At 36.1% G+C, this 14,034-nt stretch overlaps 2 protein-coding genes across 3 annotated transcripts in view; one reads left to right on the forward strand and one right to left on the reverse strand.

Annotated features, from left to right (window-relative positions):
- Positions 1 to 8,925, reverse strand: part of col4a2 (collagen, type IV, alpha 2) — a 57,595-nt gene extending 48,670 nt beyond the window's left edge. For both annotated transcript variants that reach the window (XM_058393044.1, XM_058393043.1), the window contains exons 1-3: positions 8,754 to 8,925; positions 8,279 to 8,395; positions 8,141 to 8,192 (exon numbers count right to left, since the gene is read on the reverse strand). In XM_058393044.1, the coding sequence (XP_058249027.1) occupies positions 8,141 to 8,192; positions 8,279 to 8,346 (120 nt within the window). In that variant the 5' untranslated portion in view covers positions 8,347 to 8,395; positions 8,754 to 8,925. The remainder of the gene's footprint in view (positions 1 to 8,140; positions 8,193 to 8,278; positions 8,396 to 8,753) is intronic.
- A 103-nt stretch (positions 8,926 to 9,028) lies between these two features.
- Positions 9,029 to 14,034, forward strand: part of col4a1 (collagen, type IV, alpha 1) — a 41,207-nt gene continuing 36,201 nt past the window's right edge. Inside the window, exon 1 of the mRNA XM_058393045.1 lies at positions 9,029 to 9,240. Within this exon, the coding sequence (XP_058249028.1) occupies positions 9,178 to 9,240 (63 nt within the window). The 5' untranslated portion in view covers positions 9,029 to 9,177. The remainder of the gene's footprint in view (positions 9,241 to 14,034) is intronic.

A 14,034-nucleotide genomic window follows, 5' to 3' on the forward strand; every position in this document is an offset into this window, starting at 1 on the left:
GCATGTATGAAATCATGTATGCCCCTATTTCATAAAAGGCTTACAAATGTAGAGGATTTTGCCAGGGTTGTGAACATGCCATGAGCTTACTTGAAGATTGACCAGATGATGAGCTGAAGTGTGTATTAATCATCATTAACCAACCATTATCCATTAAACCCAACTGGAAACCACAACATACCCACTTGCTTGTGTATGACATCACTGAAGCTTTCTGTTAGTCAGTATACAATCATTCATCATTACATGAAATCACTGGAATCCTCCTAGTCTTCTTTAAAAGCTATGATGTGTTTGCCTCCACATTACGGTTTGTTTGGACAAGTGTGAATGTGATGTCATTTGAATATGATGTCAGGCTCTGCTTTCAGCACAATACTTATATATTAATGAAGTGATATGAAGAAGACTTGTATATTTTTTTGACGACTTGTATACCTTATGCCTTATGTAATCTATATTTGTTTGAGTTGGTTTATTTGAAGCTCAACAATATTGCAAACAGTGGCGGGCCATGCATTTCAAACCTAGGCCTTCACTGGTGTCCTTCCTGAATTAATCCACCTCTATACCATCATTATGACGCCACAGCAATAGATACTAATCAACCGTTAAATAGCAAAGTAAAAAAGAAATTAGGCTACAGTATTTCACACCTCACAAGGAATTGTCATTTTTATTACGGTTACTTTTCTCAAAAAAGACATTCTTGATGTATGCAGCAAACTGCAATCTTCGGAGGATGCAGCATCCGAAATGAGACACAGAGAATATAGAAACAATGTATATGTGCGGTTCGCTGCCTCTGACTACTCCAATTATCCAATCAAAGGACGGGAAATTGCTGATGTAATCGTATGCCTGCAAGATGGCCCCAGTGACGCCAACTCAAAATCTGATTGGTTAATGAAACAATTTCATTGCCACTTATTTTAAGCTATGGGCGCCTGCACTATTGATTCTGAAGGCCTTAAGTCAGATTTCTTTCACCCTGGAAACACATGATCATAAATTATCTCTTATCATCTCTTACTCTTATCATAAATATACACTACTGGAAGCAACGCAACAGAGAAAAAAAACTATGAAATGTAGAGAATAGACTGTTGGACATAATTTAATACACATTCATGGAAAAATATATTACATATATTAAAATGCAAGTCAGTGATTCAGATCACTGCTGATCAATGCTGCCAGCAAAGAGGCCTTGCTGGCCCTGACGGCCCACCACTGATTGCAAGAATATACAATATTGAGGTTTGGTGCAAAGTAAAATTAAAAAATATTCCAGGTCTGCAAAATGTCCTAATATCATTTACAACAGTACAACAATGTAACATAAGTGTTGTAATAAGTAATTCCATTGATATTGCTATGTTTAAATGAGTTTAGACTTTAAACTAGTGTCAAGAGGGACATCTGAAGGCTTTGTAATGACACGTAAAGATTTGTGTTAAAAAAGAATTCTTGAAATGTTTAGTTAATTCAGTAACCAATTCTCTACTTCAAACATATTTAATCTGTACTGTTCAGTGTAACATTGAACATCAGTGGAAAAATATAGCACAGGGACTTCTTTTCTGGGAATGTCATCTTAAAGAAATTTTTTGGCATGTATCCCCTTCCTGTTCCTGACTCTCTCAGCTGAACGATCTGGTGAACCCATTAGTTTACCATTCACAGGACTATTTTAAAATCAGGATGTTTAGCACATTGTTTCTAAACAGATGTACATCCTCTTCAATGAAACGGACAGAAAGATAACAACAGGAAGAAAGAGAGACAGAAGCATACGCAAAAAAAGGAGGGATCGTAAAAGTAAGTAATATGTGCAGCAATTTTGTCCAAAAAGTGAAGGCCACGATGTTCCTTTCGAATAGAGCTTGTGATTCTTGAAACTACTTTTTATTATGCAGTTAATTAACAGGCCCATAAGAATACAGCAGTGTTGCTTTCAATGCACACGTCAAAGAACACAGTGGTCTTGTGTTTCTTGGCAGGCAAAATTCTCTGAGTCAATACAGGGTCAAAAAGGTTTCAGGACAGTGAGAATGGGCAAAAGCCTCAGAACCCATTCACTGTACACCATTTTGCATCTGGTATTCAGTAAAAGGGCACATTTCAGTAGAGCATTAAATGTGCATCAACAAACCTATTCACATTCACACACAGGAGCTATTACAACACATTTACACTGTGTACTAAAACACTAAAACATTAATAACCAATTAGATCTACACTGCTAAGCTGAACTAATTTAAAATGAAAGCAATAAGCTCCTCCACACATGGTCTTCTCATCTGAGGCTCAATTCCTTTCCCATTTCCTTTAATCCAACACAATAGATCTTCCCTCAATTGTCTCCTTTTTCAGAGGGGATTATTTTGGCAATGATATAGCGTCTATTTTCCTGTTCTTATCACTCATAGACATCACACTTTGCCTAGATCAACGCCTTTCCTTACATGCAAATCCAAAGGTACACCCACCCAATCTCACATGCAACCACGCAACCTCAGGGAACACCTGTAGACAAAACCTGGCCAAAGTCAGAGGGGTTTCCCCAAAGAGGATACAACTCGTGTGGTGGCAAATGTGCCAAATATTTTCACAATGTCAATCCCTGGGAAAACCCTTGACAACCCTTCACTTCTGAAAACCACTGAAGCATGTTTCTTTTTTAGCATCAATCATCTCAATCAGGGGTGTACAAAGTACTGAGAAATTATCCATGCATTTTCTGCTTATCCTACACAGTGTCATGGAGAGACCAACCCAACACAGACATTCCCAACACACACACACACACACACATTTAAAAAAGACTAGGGACAATTTAGAGATGCCAATCAGCCTACAACACATATCCTTGGACTGGTGGAGGAAACCCCCAAAACCCCTCCAGGGAGAACAATCAAACTCTATACACACAGGGCGGAAGCAGGAAACGAACCCCCAGCCCTTACTCAATTACAGTAGACAGTAGAAATATAAGTGAAAGCAAAGTTGTGTTTAAATATACTCAAGTATTAAAAGTTAAAATGTAAATGCTTTTAACTGATCTAATTAAAGTCATGTTTTCATGTACAAACCAACTAATCCGTTTTACAGTTTTTCCTGAAAAAAATTCTTTGAATCTAGGTAAGTTCAGTACAGTAGCTATAACATAACTACATTGTACAGCATGAGACTACACAACTTGTGTGAATCGTCATAGTTCTTGAAAAAGTTTTCCCTACATTGGTGAACCTGATTAGCTGCTAATTGGATTAGACTGATGTGAAAAAAAAGAGATCATCTAGATCTGTAACAAATATTTTGGAGGTTTAAATTAAAATATTAGGTAAAGTATAAAGTAAATATAACTTTATTATGAGTAATACCTACATGCATATTAATAAGTACAAGTATGCAGGTATTTTACACCCCTGATCACAACAACATTTAAAGTTAAATTAAAGTGGATTTTAAATTCTGGTTACTGCCAAAAATGTGTTTTTTTGGCTGTCTGCAGAATTTAGCCACACAACAGCTGGCGATTTTCCCCAGACCGTCACAGTAATTTTAGCAATTTACTATATAATGCCTATTAAAAAAACTGAGTGAAAAGGAATGTCCATGGGAAAATATGCGAACATCATGTTTTCCATCAAAGCTGTTACTTTAGGGCCAGGCTTTTGTCCCATTGTTCAGCATTTACTGCTTTCCTCCTACATTCAAATTCAAAGCCAAAAAACCCACTATGACATTTACTTACGCAAATAATACAAATATATGATACCTTTGCATGAATCCGATACAATGGATTAGTTTTATGGCTTTATCTGGGAACTGTATTCAATACAAATCTAACCGATGATTTCACCAGGATGAAGAATCTTGTTCTGTAAGTTTTCTTTGCATATTTAATGTCTTGTCAACTGCTACTTTTTCTGCTGATCAGTGCAATTTAATACCACTTCTAATCTGATTACATGGCCCATTAGGAAATACTGGGATTTTCTCAGGACTTGATTTTTTAGCAAACACATGGGATAATTATTCTCATTCCAACAATGCTACCATATTTTCTGGGAAAAGGAGAAATCCTAAAGCCCACTTAATATGAAACATCAGTCATTCAGTTTAAATTCATCTTTCACTGAATCATTTAAGCACAAAATTAGGTTATTTGTCACATGTATACTTGTAATGCTGCACAGAGACGTGTAGACAGTAGACCACACTTTAGTGGGTTTATTGGCAGGTTAAAGGGCAACTATAAAGGCGCATTCATAAGGCATTTAGATAGAAAACCAATTTATGACTACCTGATGTAAACTTACGAAGACATGTTCACAGGACTGGAGCTAGTATTTCTGGAGCTAGTACATCATTGTATAACTGAGGTTTTACAGAATTCTGGAATGATGCTGAACTGAAAATAATCAGTGTGCTGCAGGTCAGCACAGTGCACAAAGTACACCCTTGACACTGTCACAAGCTTTTCATCAGGAAAGTACAAAATCAGATAAGGCCTATAAACAAGGAGCACCTTTCTTCCACTTTGGCAAATTACTTTACTTATGAAATGCAGAGTATGATATTAATATATCACTGTGGAGCAGTAGTTCATAGTACATGGTGTTCTGCTGGAGAACATGTGAAACCAATATAATGAATGTCACTAGTAGTAGATTGGGTTTCCCCCAATCTCTGGTGGCAAACTGTAAAAGTTACATGACATTTAACATGCACAAAGGAAAATGCACAGGACAGGAACAAATCTCGACACACATGAGAGAAATTTTATCTTTCCCACTTGGATCTTAACCTTTCAACAAGAATGTCTGCATTGACCTTTACAGCAAAAAAGAATAATGCCTGGAGTTTTCCTGACAAGTAGCAAAAGAGTATGTCAATGTGCATCAGATTACCCCTTAATTGCTAATACAACTATTTCTGAAGTGGTCAAAAATGTCTACCAGATAGTGGCCAATATATTATATATAGTATAACCTTCTTCTGTTTAGTTATGTTAGCACATCATTGCATTGGCACTGAACACTAATCATGGACAGATAGTTAGTTTACTCCTGTTTTAGAGCTAAATAACAAAACCTGCATTCAGGACATTAACATTTACAATTTAGTTTCTATAACTGTTTTGATTGCATAGATTGAGACAATAGTAGAAACAAAATGTTAGCATTTTGCATAGTCTTAGTTGCTCAAGACACAGCTTTGTGCAAAAAATTAAGACAAAAAAGCTTCATCAGAAAAAATAACCATAAATGGTTAATAACCTGGTTGCCACACCATTCAGTATGGTATAACATTCCTTTAATATACTACTGTTAATACTTATTAAATGACATTTTTAATACCACATATTCTTATACATTTAACACCATGAGGTCACTGTCTTTACTAATTAACTAGCTAGTTATCTCCATGGTCTCTGCTTACCGCCACCCATATCACAACCCCAGGAGTTGTCTTTTCCTCCTGGCTTTAACAGAAATAAAACCTGCCCCTCAGATATAATGTGCTCCACTGCATGGCTTGATATGAAGTGACTTTCACTACTTCCTACACTTTTCTCCTTATCCATAAAACAAGCAGATCATATCTGACAGAGATACAGCCATGCATTACAGCAATAGCATCAATTTCTTTTTCATGGCACCACTGACTGGCAGGTTTTGCTTTGGGATTGATATTAGTATAGTTCTACATCAGGACTTTGAAACACTGAATAAAGTTTTTTTTTTTAATTAAAATTTAAATGAAACTGCAGGGATGTGTATCTTTAACTTGTTATATAGAATCTCAGGGTCTCTATTATCAGGTTTATACAGTATTGTCATGTTTATACAGTATTTTTTAATAGAAAATAATGATTTAATAAAGATTTATAATGATTTAAACTTCTGGACAAACACTGTATATCTAAATTTCAGAATTTAGTTAGCTGCTCATCCACATTTTATGGGTAAAGTCTTAAACATTGTAGAGATGGCAAAAGCAAGTGATTTCTATTCATGAGTGTTTCAACTCTAAGGCTAAATCAATCATTCTTTCAGTTATCCTGTGAAATGCTGCTGATGTTGGAGCAAAAACCATTGTGGACCATTTCTCGGCTTATTTATTGGAGATATATTATAATAATATATATTATGTTATTTGTGCCATATTTATAATTTGTTTTTATATGATTCCTTTATAACCATGCCATGATTGGATTAATTCATACATCACTACTGCTGTGCAAATCCCAGCTAAATAAAAGTCATGGGGATATCCCTTTTAGGGGTATAACTATCTGTATCATCCTGTATCATCCATGTAACTGCTTACTGCATCAGTTCCCATCCTCCAGCTAGCTCTATGCATTTCAGTTAAATATAAAATATAAAATTTTTGAGTTCAATGCTGTGGCATTTTAATGCTTTCTTTTAACTAAAAGGTCTGTTATATAATATACAGACTGCAAGGAGCCATTTAATTTCAGATACATTACATGTCAGTAATTACATTATTACATTATAAAAGTAATTGTGACATGATTAACCACATTTCTTCCACATACTGTGAACATACAATGAGGGGAATTAAGTATTCAAACACTTTTGTTTTTGTCATTTAATCTACTCCCAGTGCATGTATCCATTATTTATTATTTTTTAATGGGATTAAGTCAGAAGCATGCAAAGACTTTTAAGTTATTTTATCTGTATGCTTGGGGCTTTCCTCCCTAGACTTGTTTTCTTGGCTCATGAGATCAAATTCTCCTTTAATATGTTCTGGTACATTTAAGTTTCTTTCAGTGATGTTTAATGTACCAGTACCATTCACAGAGAATATAATGATACTCCAACCTCCACGCAAGTTATGCTGTTCTTGGGGTCATATACACAATCCTTCTGTGAAGAGTTTTTAAATTTTCAGATTTGGCTGACTGTCCTGAAAGAGTTTGACTTGTCTAAACTCTTTTTGACTGCCTGGTGGCTTCTCTCTTACCTTTTCAGAGAATTGACAGGAATATTTAAGGCCTTTAAGGTCTTTTTGCCATGTCTCTTTGCTTTAACCACTTTATACAATTGTGGTAAGCAGAAAAGCACCTCAGAATTCAAAACACATTAAACTTTGAGGTGGATGGGCTACAATAGCAGAAGAGCATGTCAGGTTTCACTTCTGTCAGCCAAGAACAGAAAGCTGAGGCTGCAGTTGGTACAGGCTCACAAAAACTGGACAGTTGAAGACTGGAAAACTTAGCCAGGTCTGATAAATCTCGACTTCCGCTGAGTCGCACATGCTAGGGTCAGAAAATGGTGCCAACAGCATAAATCCATGGATCCAACCTGCCTTGTATTATTGATCCAGACTGGTGGAGGTGGTGTAATGGTGTGGGGAATGTTTTCTTGGCACAATTGATTGGTTATTACCAATCAATCATCAATTAAATGCCACAGACTATTTAAGGATTGTCTCTTCATGGCAACAATTTACCATCTTCTAACACATGACAATGATTTCAGGGACCTTCAGTGGTTTCTCCAGTCACCCGGTCTGAATCCTGAACACCTTTGGAATGTGGCAAAATGGAATTTCACAGAAAAAAAATTTCACTTAAAAAATCTGCAGGAATTGTGTAATGCAATCATGTCAACATGGACAACAGAATCAATGCTTCCAACATCTTGTGAAATCCATGCCATGAAGCATAGAAGCTGTTTTGAGAGCAAAGTGAGGCCCTACCCTGTATTAGTATAGTTTGCCTAATAAAGTGCTCAATGAGGGTATAATATAGTGTCCAAAACATTTCCCTTTCTTTCTATCTTTTTTTTAACATATATTTTTTAAGCTAAGGAATACACACATTTTGTTCATATATACAGTCATATTCATATGTAGGAAGTAAAAAGCCATTATGTGTATAAACATATACTATCTTAATAATAATAATAATAATAATAATAATAATAATAATAATAGAGCTTTCACGTGGACATTCATTTTACAGGGTTAAATATCAGGCCCAGCCCTGCTTCAACACTCCCTAGACACGCCCACTTGAGAAGTGCACACTATCCAGTCTGGCATGCTAGTGATACGTATCAAGGCGTCATATACTTTTAATAATAAACCAACTCACTGCGTTAACTTCTGAAGTCAGGGCGAGGACGATGAGACAAATCAAAAGAACCCTAAAAATAGAGAAAACACTCAAATGAGGGGTTTGTATGAATGCGTGCATGATACAAAGCAATGTCCAAAGTGTTGTGGTGTTTACCTCAGGATTTTCACTAGTGTCCGGTATTGTGGCTGCATCACTCCCTCCATCCGCAATGTACATTTCATTCTCTCTCTCCTGCACGCTCACTGGGGAACGCCGTCACCACATGGCAGCCTACACACAACCAAAGTTTTTTAGATTCCCAGTGCGAAATTAAAGACAAAGGCTCACTAAAGGTTTTGAACCATAACTTACATCTTAACCTTTAACATATCACTTGCAATGATCGTGATTGTCAACAAACCTTTTTCTAATCAAGACCTACATGCACGGGAAATTTAGGATGACATTTTATTCATTTTATTCACTTATCATTCTTTAAAAAAAGTTAACACTGAAATCAATGATTCTCTGTTGTGTTTCTGAACAAACTATATTGTAAACAATATATTTGAACAAAATATATGGTTAAATACACTGCTAAAGTTAATGAAGAATTAAGCAAAGTTGCAGAAGTCAGACGCGCTCTTACCTCGGCGCTTGCGCTCCTGGAGAAGCGATAGCGTTACGCGCGCACGTTGGAGGAAAGAGAAAATAACACGTCCTGGAATCCGACGGTGCAAGCTTCTTTTAGAAGAATATGTTAATCTCTGCTTGATCTGTCGGACTTTGGAGACACTTTCTCTCAACTATGTCGAAAAGTGAGTGCTTGTTTGGCGCACAGGGTTGTGCTCAGACGTGCTGAAGGTGGTGGGAGGTCTAAGGGGGGGAGTGTATTACACTCATCTAGGAGCTGTTAGTTTGGAAAGAACCGCATAACGTCGAGAGCAAAGATGCGGACAAAACCTGTAGATTAGGCTCCAGTGATATAAAGTAGGCATATAAGGAGGAAAATCAGCGGACAAGCTGTGCTTTTTGTGCTATCTGCAGTGTTGTACGGGGCAACTGCAGGCGCCATGCGCGTCTTGCTGATTCTTGTGGCGTCTGTTTTGTTCAGCGCACATCTGAGCAGAGCTGAGGTAAGTTCACTTCGTTGAGTTTATTTTTATGTTTTGTCACACGGGTACGTTTGATAGATTGAAAGATCTCGTGCAAAGTGTGTTATATAAATCGGTATTCCCAATCTAAAGTTATACAGTAGTTAGTTCCATCACTGTTTAGCTGTCTGTCACTCTTTATTTATCTTTAGGGAAGAGATCAAATGCAAAAAGTTCACTTCACTGAATAATACTTTCCAAAAAGATGCAAGCTGGAAATTAATATTCATATTTTTATTTCACTCAAAAATATGGAAATCTGTATTCCTATTAGTATTTCCGTTATGTTCTGTATAATTGGACTAATGACATAAACACTAATATGTAGTAATTTTGATTGTGATGTGATGTGATGCATTTCAGTACCACTGGCTATGAAATGCCATGGTCTGTTCATTCTGTCACTGAACAGATAAAAAGTCTGCCTGTCCATTCTGTAGCACATGTTGGCCCCTCCTCTGTGGGTCAGGACCTCTGGAAACTGGGTGGAGGCAGCTTAGATTCAGGAGGGTGGGGTGAACTGCTAAGGAGTATAGATACCAGAAAGTGTCATAAACCATATAGTCTGCATATAAATCATATTATTCCAATGCTTGTGGATGATTTGTTTATAATGCATCCTACATGATAGCTCATGAGTTTAAAACACCATCTAGTTTTAATGCCTCAAATGCATTTAAAAGTCCATAGTTTTAGGAATGAAGTTTGGGAGTGTTGGTGAGGGATTTACAGGCTCTCCTTAGAAAACGGAATACATGCTTATGTTCAGCATGATGAAGATTCATGACCTTGGATACTTCAGTAATGTGGAAAAGTTGCTGCTGTAAATGTAATCATTCCTTTTAATATAAACTTTGTGACAAACCTTAACAATCCATAATTTATGACCTATTCCATATGGCCTTTAGACCATTTCTGAATACCAGTGATCTGTGCTGGAAATGTCTGGAAAAGTTACTAACCTGTAACACCCACTGCTTTGGTTTAGTGATAGTCCCTTGGAGAAGTTGTTACATAACATTGCTGAAGCAGACTGTCTCATTTTAATTTCTTAGAAAGTCATTGCCATGCATATGGTGATGATTAAGTAAGACTCCATATTTAAATGTTCTTCTTTTTTCACATTAAACTTGAATTTTAGCCAACACTCTTTCCTTGTTTCTGTTGTATCCTTAATGCCTATAAATCCTATAAACCCCCGCTATGGCTTAAACAGTCAGTTAAATGGAATTCACAATAATGTTTAAATTAAACTTACAAATATTTTATATAGATTTTCTTTCCCCATACTAAAGACAGTAACTACTTCTGGACCAGAGCAGCTTATCCATAAGGGCAGGGGAGTGGACAGAGTCCCTCATAAATCAGCCTTTCAACAATTTTTAATCCTAATATGTTCCACATTCGTAATTCTATACATTTGTATTTCATTAAAAAATTTAACTCTTTTAAGTGACCAACAAACTTGTATTTTAAAATGTTGCTATTTGATAGATGAAATTTTATGTTTTGCTGTGCAACCATGGAGCTGTGTGCTCACTGCCCTACTTAGCATCCACATCTTAAGGGAACTGCAACAAAGGTCTAATAGAGGTCCAATGGGGCAGGAATCATGCTGCCCAACGTTTGTTCTATGAAAGTTTTCTGTGGGTGCAGCAGACAAGACAGTTAATGACAAGGCATTTTTATAGCAAGTATTTGAAAAAAAATATTCTGTGCCTGCTAAGATCCTGGTTTATATCAAATAATTGTAATGAAATGTAAATGATTTCCACAGACAATGGTAATGTCTACGTGCAGACAGTGTGTTAGGCCTATTTCTATTGTATTGAAGGAAGATAGAGTTCTGTAGATGTAGTTATACTAGAAAATTTGCTGAAAATTGGCAAGACTTGTTAATGATATTAGGTCTTCACCGCATGCCTCACATAAAACAAACCAACTGTATCAAACTCAGTTAAATAAAGGATGAACAACAAAAAATCACTAAATAAAAGCCTATAGCATATGTCAAGGCTACTGACTTTTGTTTTTAGGCCTTTATTGAGCTTTTTTGAAGCCTTCTGATAATATTTCTGAAGTTTCTTTGCTATGTCATTATTAGGGTTGTCCTGCCCCACGAAAACTCAGTTCAGTTAGATCATGATGATCTCTACCTTCTACTGTACATGAAGCAGAGTTACTGATATATGTATGGATTTTATTAAAACCAACTTAATAGATTGATCAATAAGATTGATAATAAGTTGATTAATCTATCAATCTAAGTTTGATTGATCTATCAGTCTTACATAAACTTAAACTGTTAAGTCTACTATTTTAATTTGATTATCATATTTACTGTACACATGCACTAGGAGAATGATCCAGATTCTGATTCCAGGTGGAAAAGAAAGAAACAGAAACCATGTCCAGAAATAGTTTTGAGTAACACTTTTGTTATTCATCTGCCTCCCTGCAGATTAACATTAATATGAAGCTGGTGGACCTGATTATTTGAGTTAGTCTGAACTTCCAAGTAGCTTTGATTATGGTTTTTGTTTATTCTTCAAGATTCCCAAGAGGCCAGGATAGCCTCATGTGTCTCCAGCTTAGCTCCTATCAGATGAGCATGTCTGCCAGATTTTTCACTTCCTGAGATTAATTGACCTTGCTAAGGTTGAAGGCTAGAATAAATCCTCTTTGAGTCAAATGGATTGTACAGAATGTTGAACTGATCAGATAAGTAGTAGAGTGATTTAGAATAATGCAGCTGAAACACCACATTTTGGGGTTTGGGGAGACATCCTGTTCAGATATAGCAAATAAGGATAATAACTATAACTTCTAGATATAAACTGTGTTCCATCGATCGAAAAAGAAATGTATTTTTATGTACTGGTCTGCACTACTAAATCATTTGGCAAATGACCTACATTATGCAAGTTCCACCTTAGTAGATTTGATATTCTGCAGTATACCCTGCTTCTTTGAGTTGGCAAAGGAACAATTTCATTGCTTTATCTGTTTGATTCCTGGAACAGTCATGTGTAAAGAGGAGAAGTGGATTAAAGGCCAAGAGGGAAATCGTGATAGACTTCACCATACTCATATGACCATCCTGTACAGGTCTTACTGTTCTGCTCTCTGTCAAGAGAGGAATGAAAAACAAATCAACAGAGGAAATAACAGTAACTACTGTTTATCTTCCTGACTCTCTGTCCCTAAGTATCCTTTCTGACTCTCTGTTTGGGGGCAGTGTGGGAGAGGCGTGGGTGACATTTTATGTAGCCAGTTTTGTGCCAAAAGGATTTAAGAAATATGTGCAAGATCCACAAGCCTTCCTTTTCTCAATCATGGCTAATTCTCTGTTAATGGGAGGTATTTGGTAAATTTGAACGCAATGTTCAGAATTAATCTCTGAATTACTGTTTATTTTAAGTTATTTTGGAGTATTTTCTGGATCTATTCTCTGAGAAATTAAAACTGAACATGGCTTCATTGACTAAAGATATAGCGCAAAAATTCCCCAGGTTTGATAGGGATTAAGTTTATGTTGCTAGTTAGATGATAACTTCTGTGTTTAGTTTTTGGGATGCTGTGGATAGAAATTATAAGTATTATTTTTCTTTATTTAAATCCTACATAGCAATTAATCCACTAAGTTTGTGACCGAAAACTAGCATGAAAAATGCTATTTTCCCCAAACAATTTGTTGTTTGCTGTTAATGAGATATCTAATGTTAACTTAAAAGTGTCAGCTAGCTGATTTAGCTAGTTAACTACAAGCTGAAAAACCACACTATTCCTCCATTCTTCCAGCATTGCAATGGTATAGCTTCTAGCCAGTCCTGTTCACTATTTGGACTCGCCTGATTCATCCTGATGTCCTTCTGGCTGAAGTCTCATCCCTTGGAAATCACTCACTGCTGCTGAGGATGGCTCCACATTTACAGCCTAAAGATATCTAAGATTGCTGAGGATTAGTAACCATGGAGATAACTTTGGACTGTAATTAACAGTTAGCAGTTTTGCACTCAATTCTCCATCAATGGACAGTTAATTATTCAACAAAATAGACTTGTACTTATAGAAGGGAATTGAGGATGAGGTGGGCTTCCCTTCTGAATTTGGTAATTAGTGATAAACTACAGTAATATATATTCTGCATTTATATATATATCTGTAAAGCTGCTTTGTATCAATGCCCATTGTCTAAAAGCTCTATACTAATAAGATTACATTTAATTAATAGTAATTGCCTATTTTAGCTACTGATCTGCTATTAGCATATATTTGAGTGCCCATTATTGTTTTTTTCTGAAACTTGGTAAAACTTCGAATATTTCTGATATTTCTTGGTAAAAATTTGAATATTAGAATTTGAATATTTCTGAATATTTTTATATATTTCTGGTGAGTCTGAGACATTTCCCTGCATATATTGATCTAGTTTGTATATCATTTTATAAATGCTCAGGTGTGAGCATCCTTAAATTCTGGGTGGTCCTGGAGAATAAAGCCATTAGGTTTCAATGTCTCTTAACCCACTTCACTATCCAAAGATCTCCAACTTACCCGAAGATTCTTGTGAAGCCAAACACAAACACTATGTTTGGAACTCTCATCTTATGCTTTTACACTTTTTTCAGGTTTACTTTAAGGAAAGCAAGAAACACACACATATTGTTACAGACACCAATCTGCATGTGTGTTTGAACAGCAGAAGTGTCGTATATCCTCTTGTATCTGTGACCCCAAGAAACCTTTGGGTTGTTTGCACAGTTGAGTCCATCA

The sequence above is a fragment of the Hemibagrus wyckioides genome, linkage group LG06 (genome assembly GCF_019097595.1).
Source record: "Hemibagrus wyckioides isolate EC202008001 linkage group LG06, SWU_Hwy_1.0, whole genome shotgun sequence".
NCBI lineage: Eukaryota > Metazoa > Chordata > Actinopteri > Siluriformes > Bagridae > Hemibagrus > Hemibagrus wyckioides.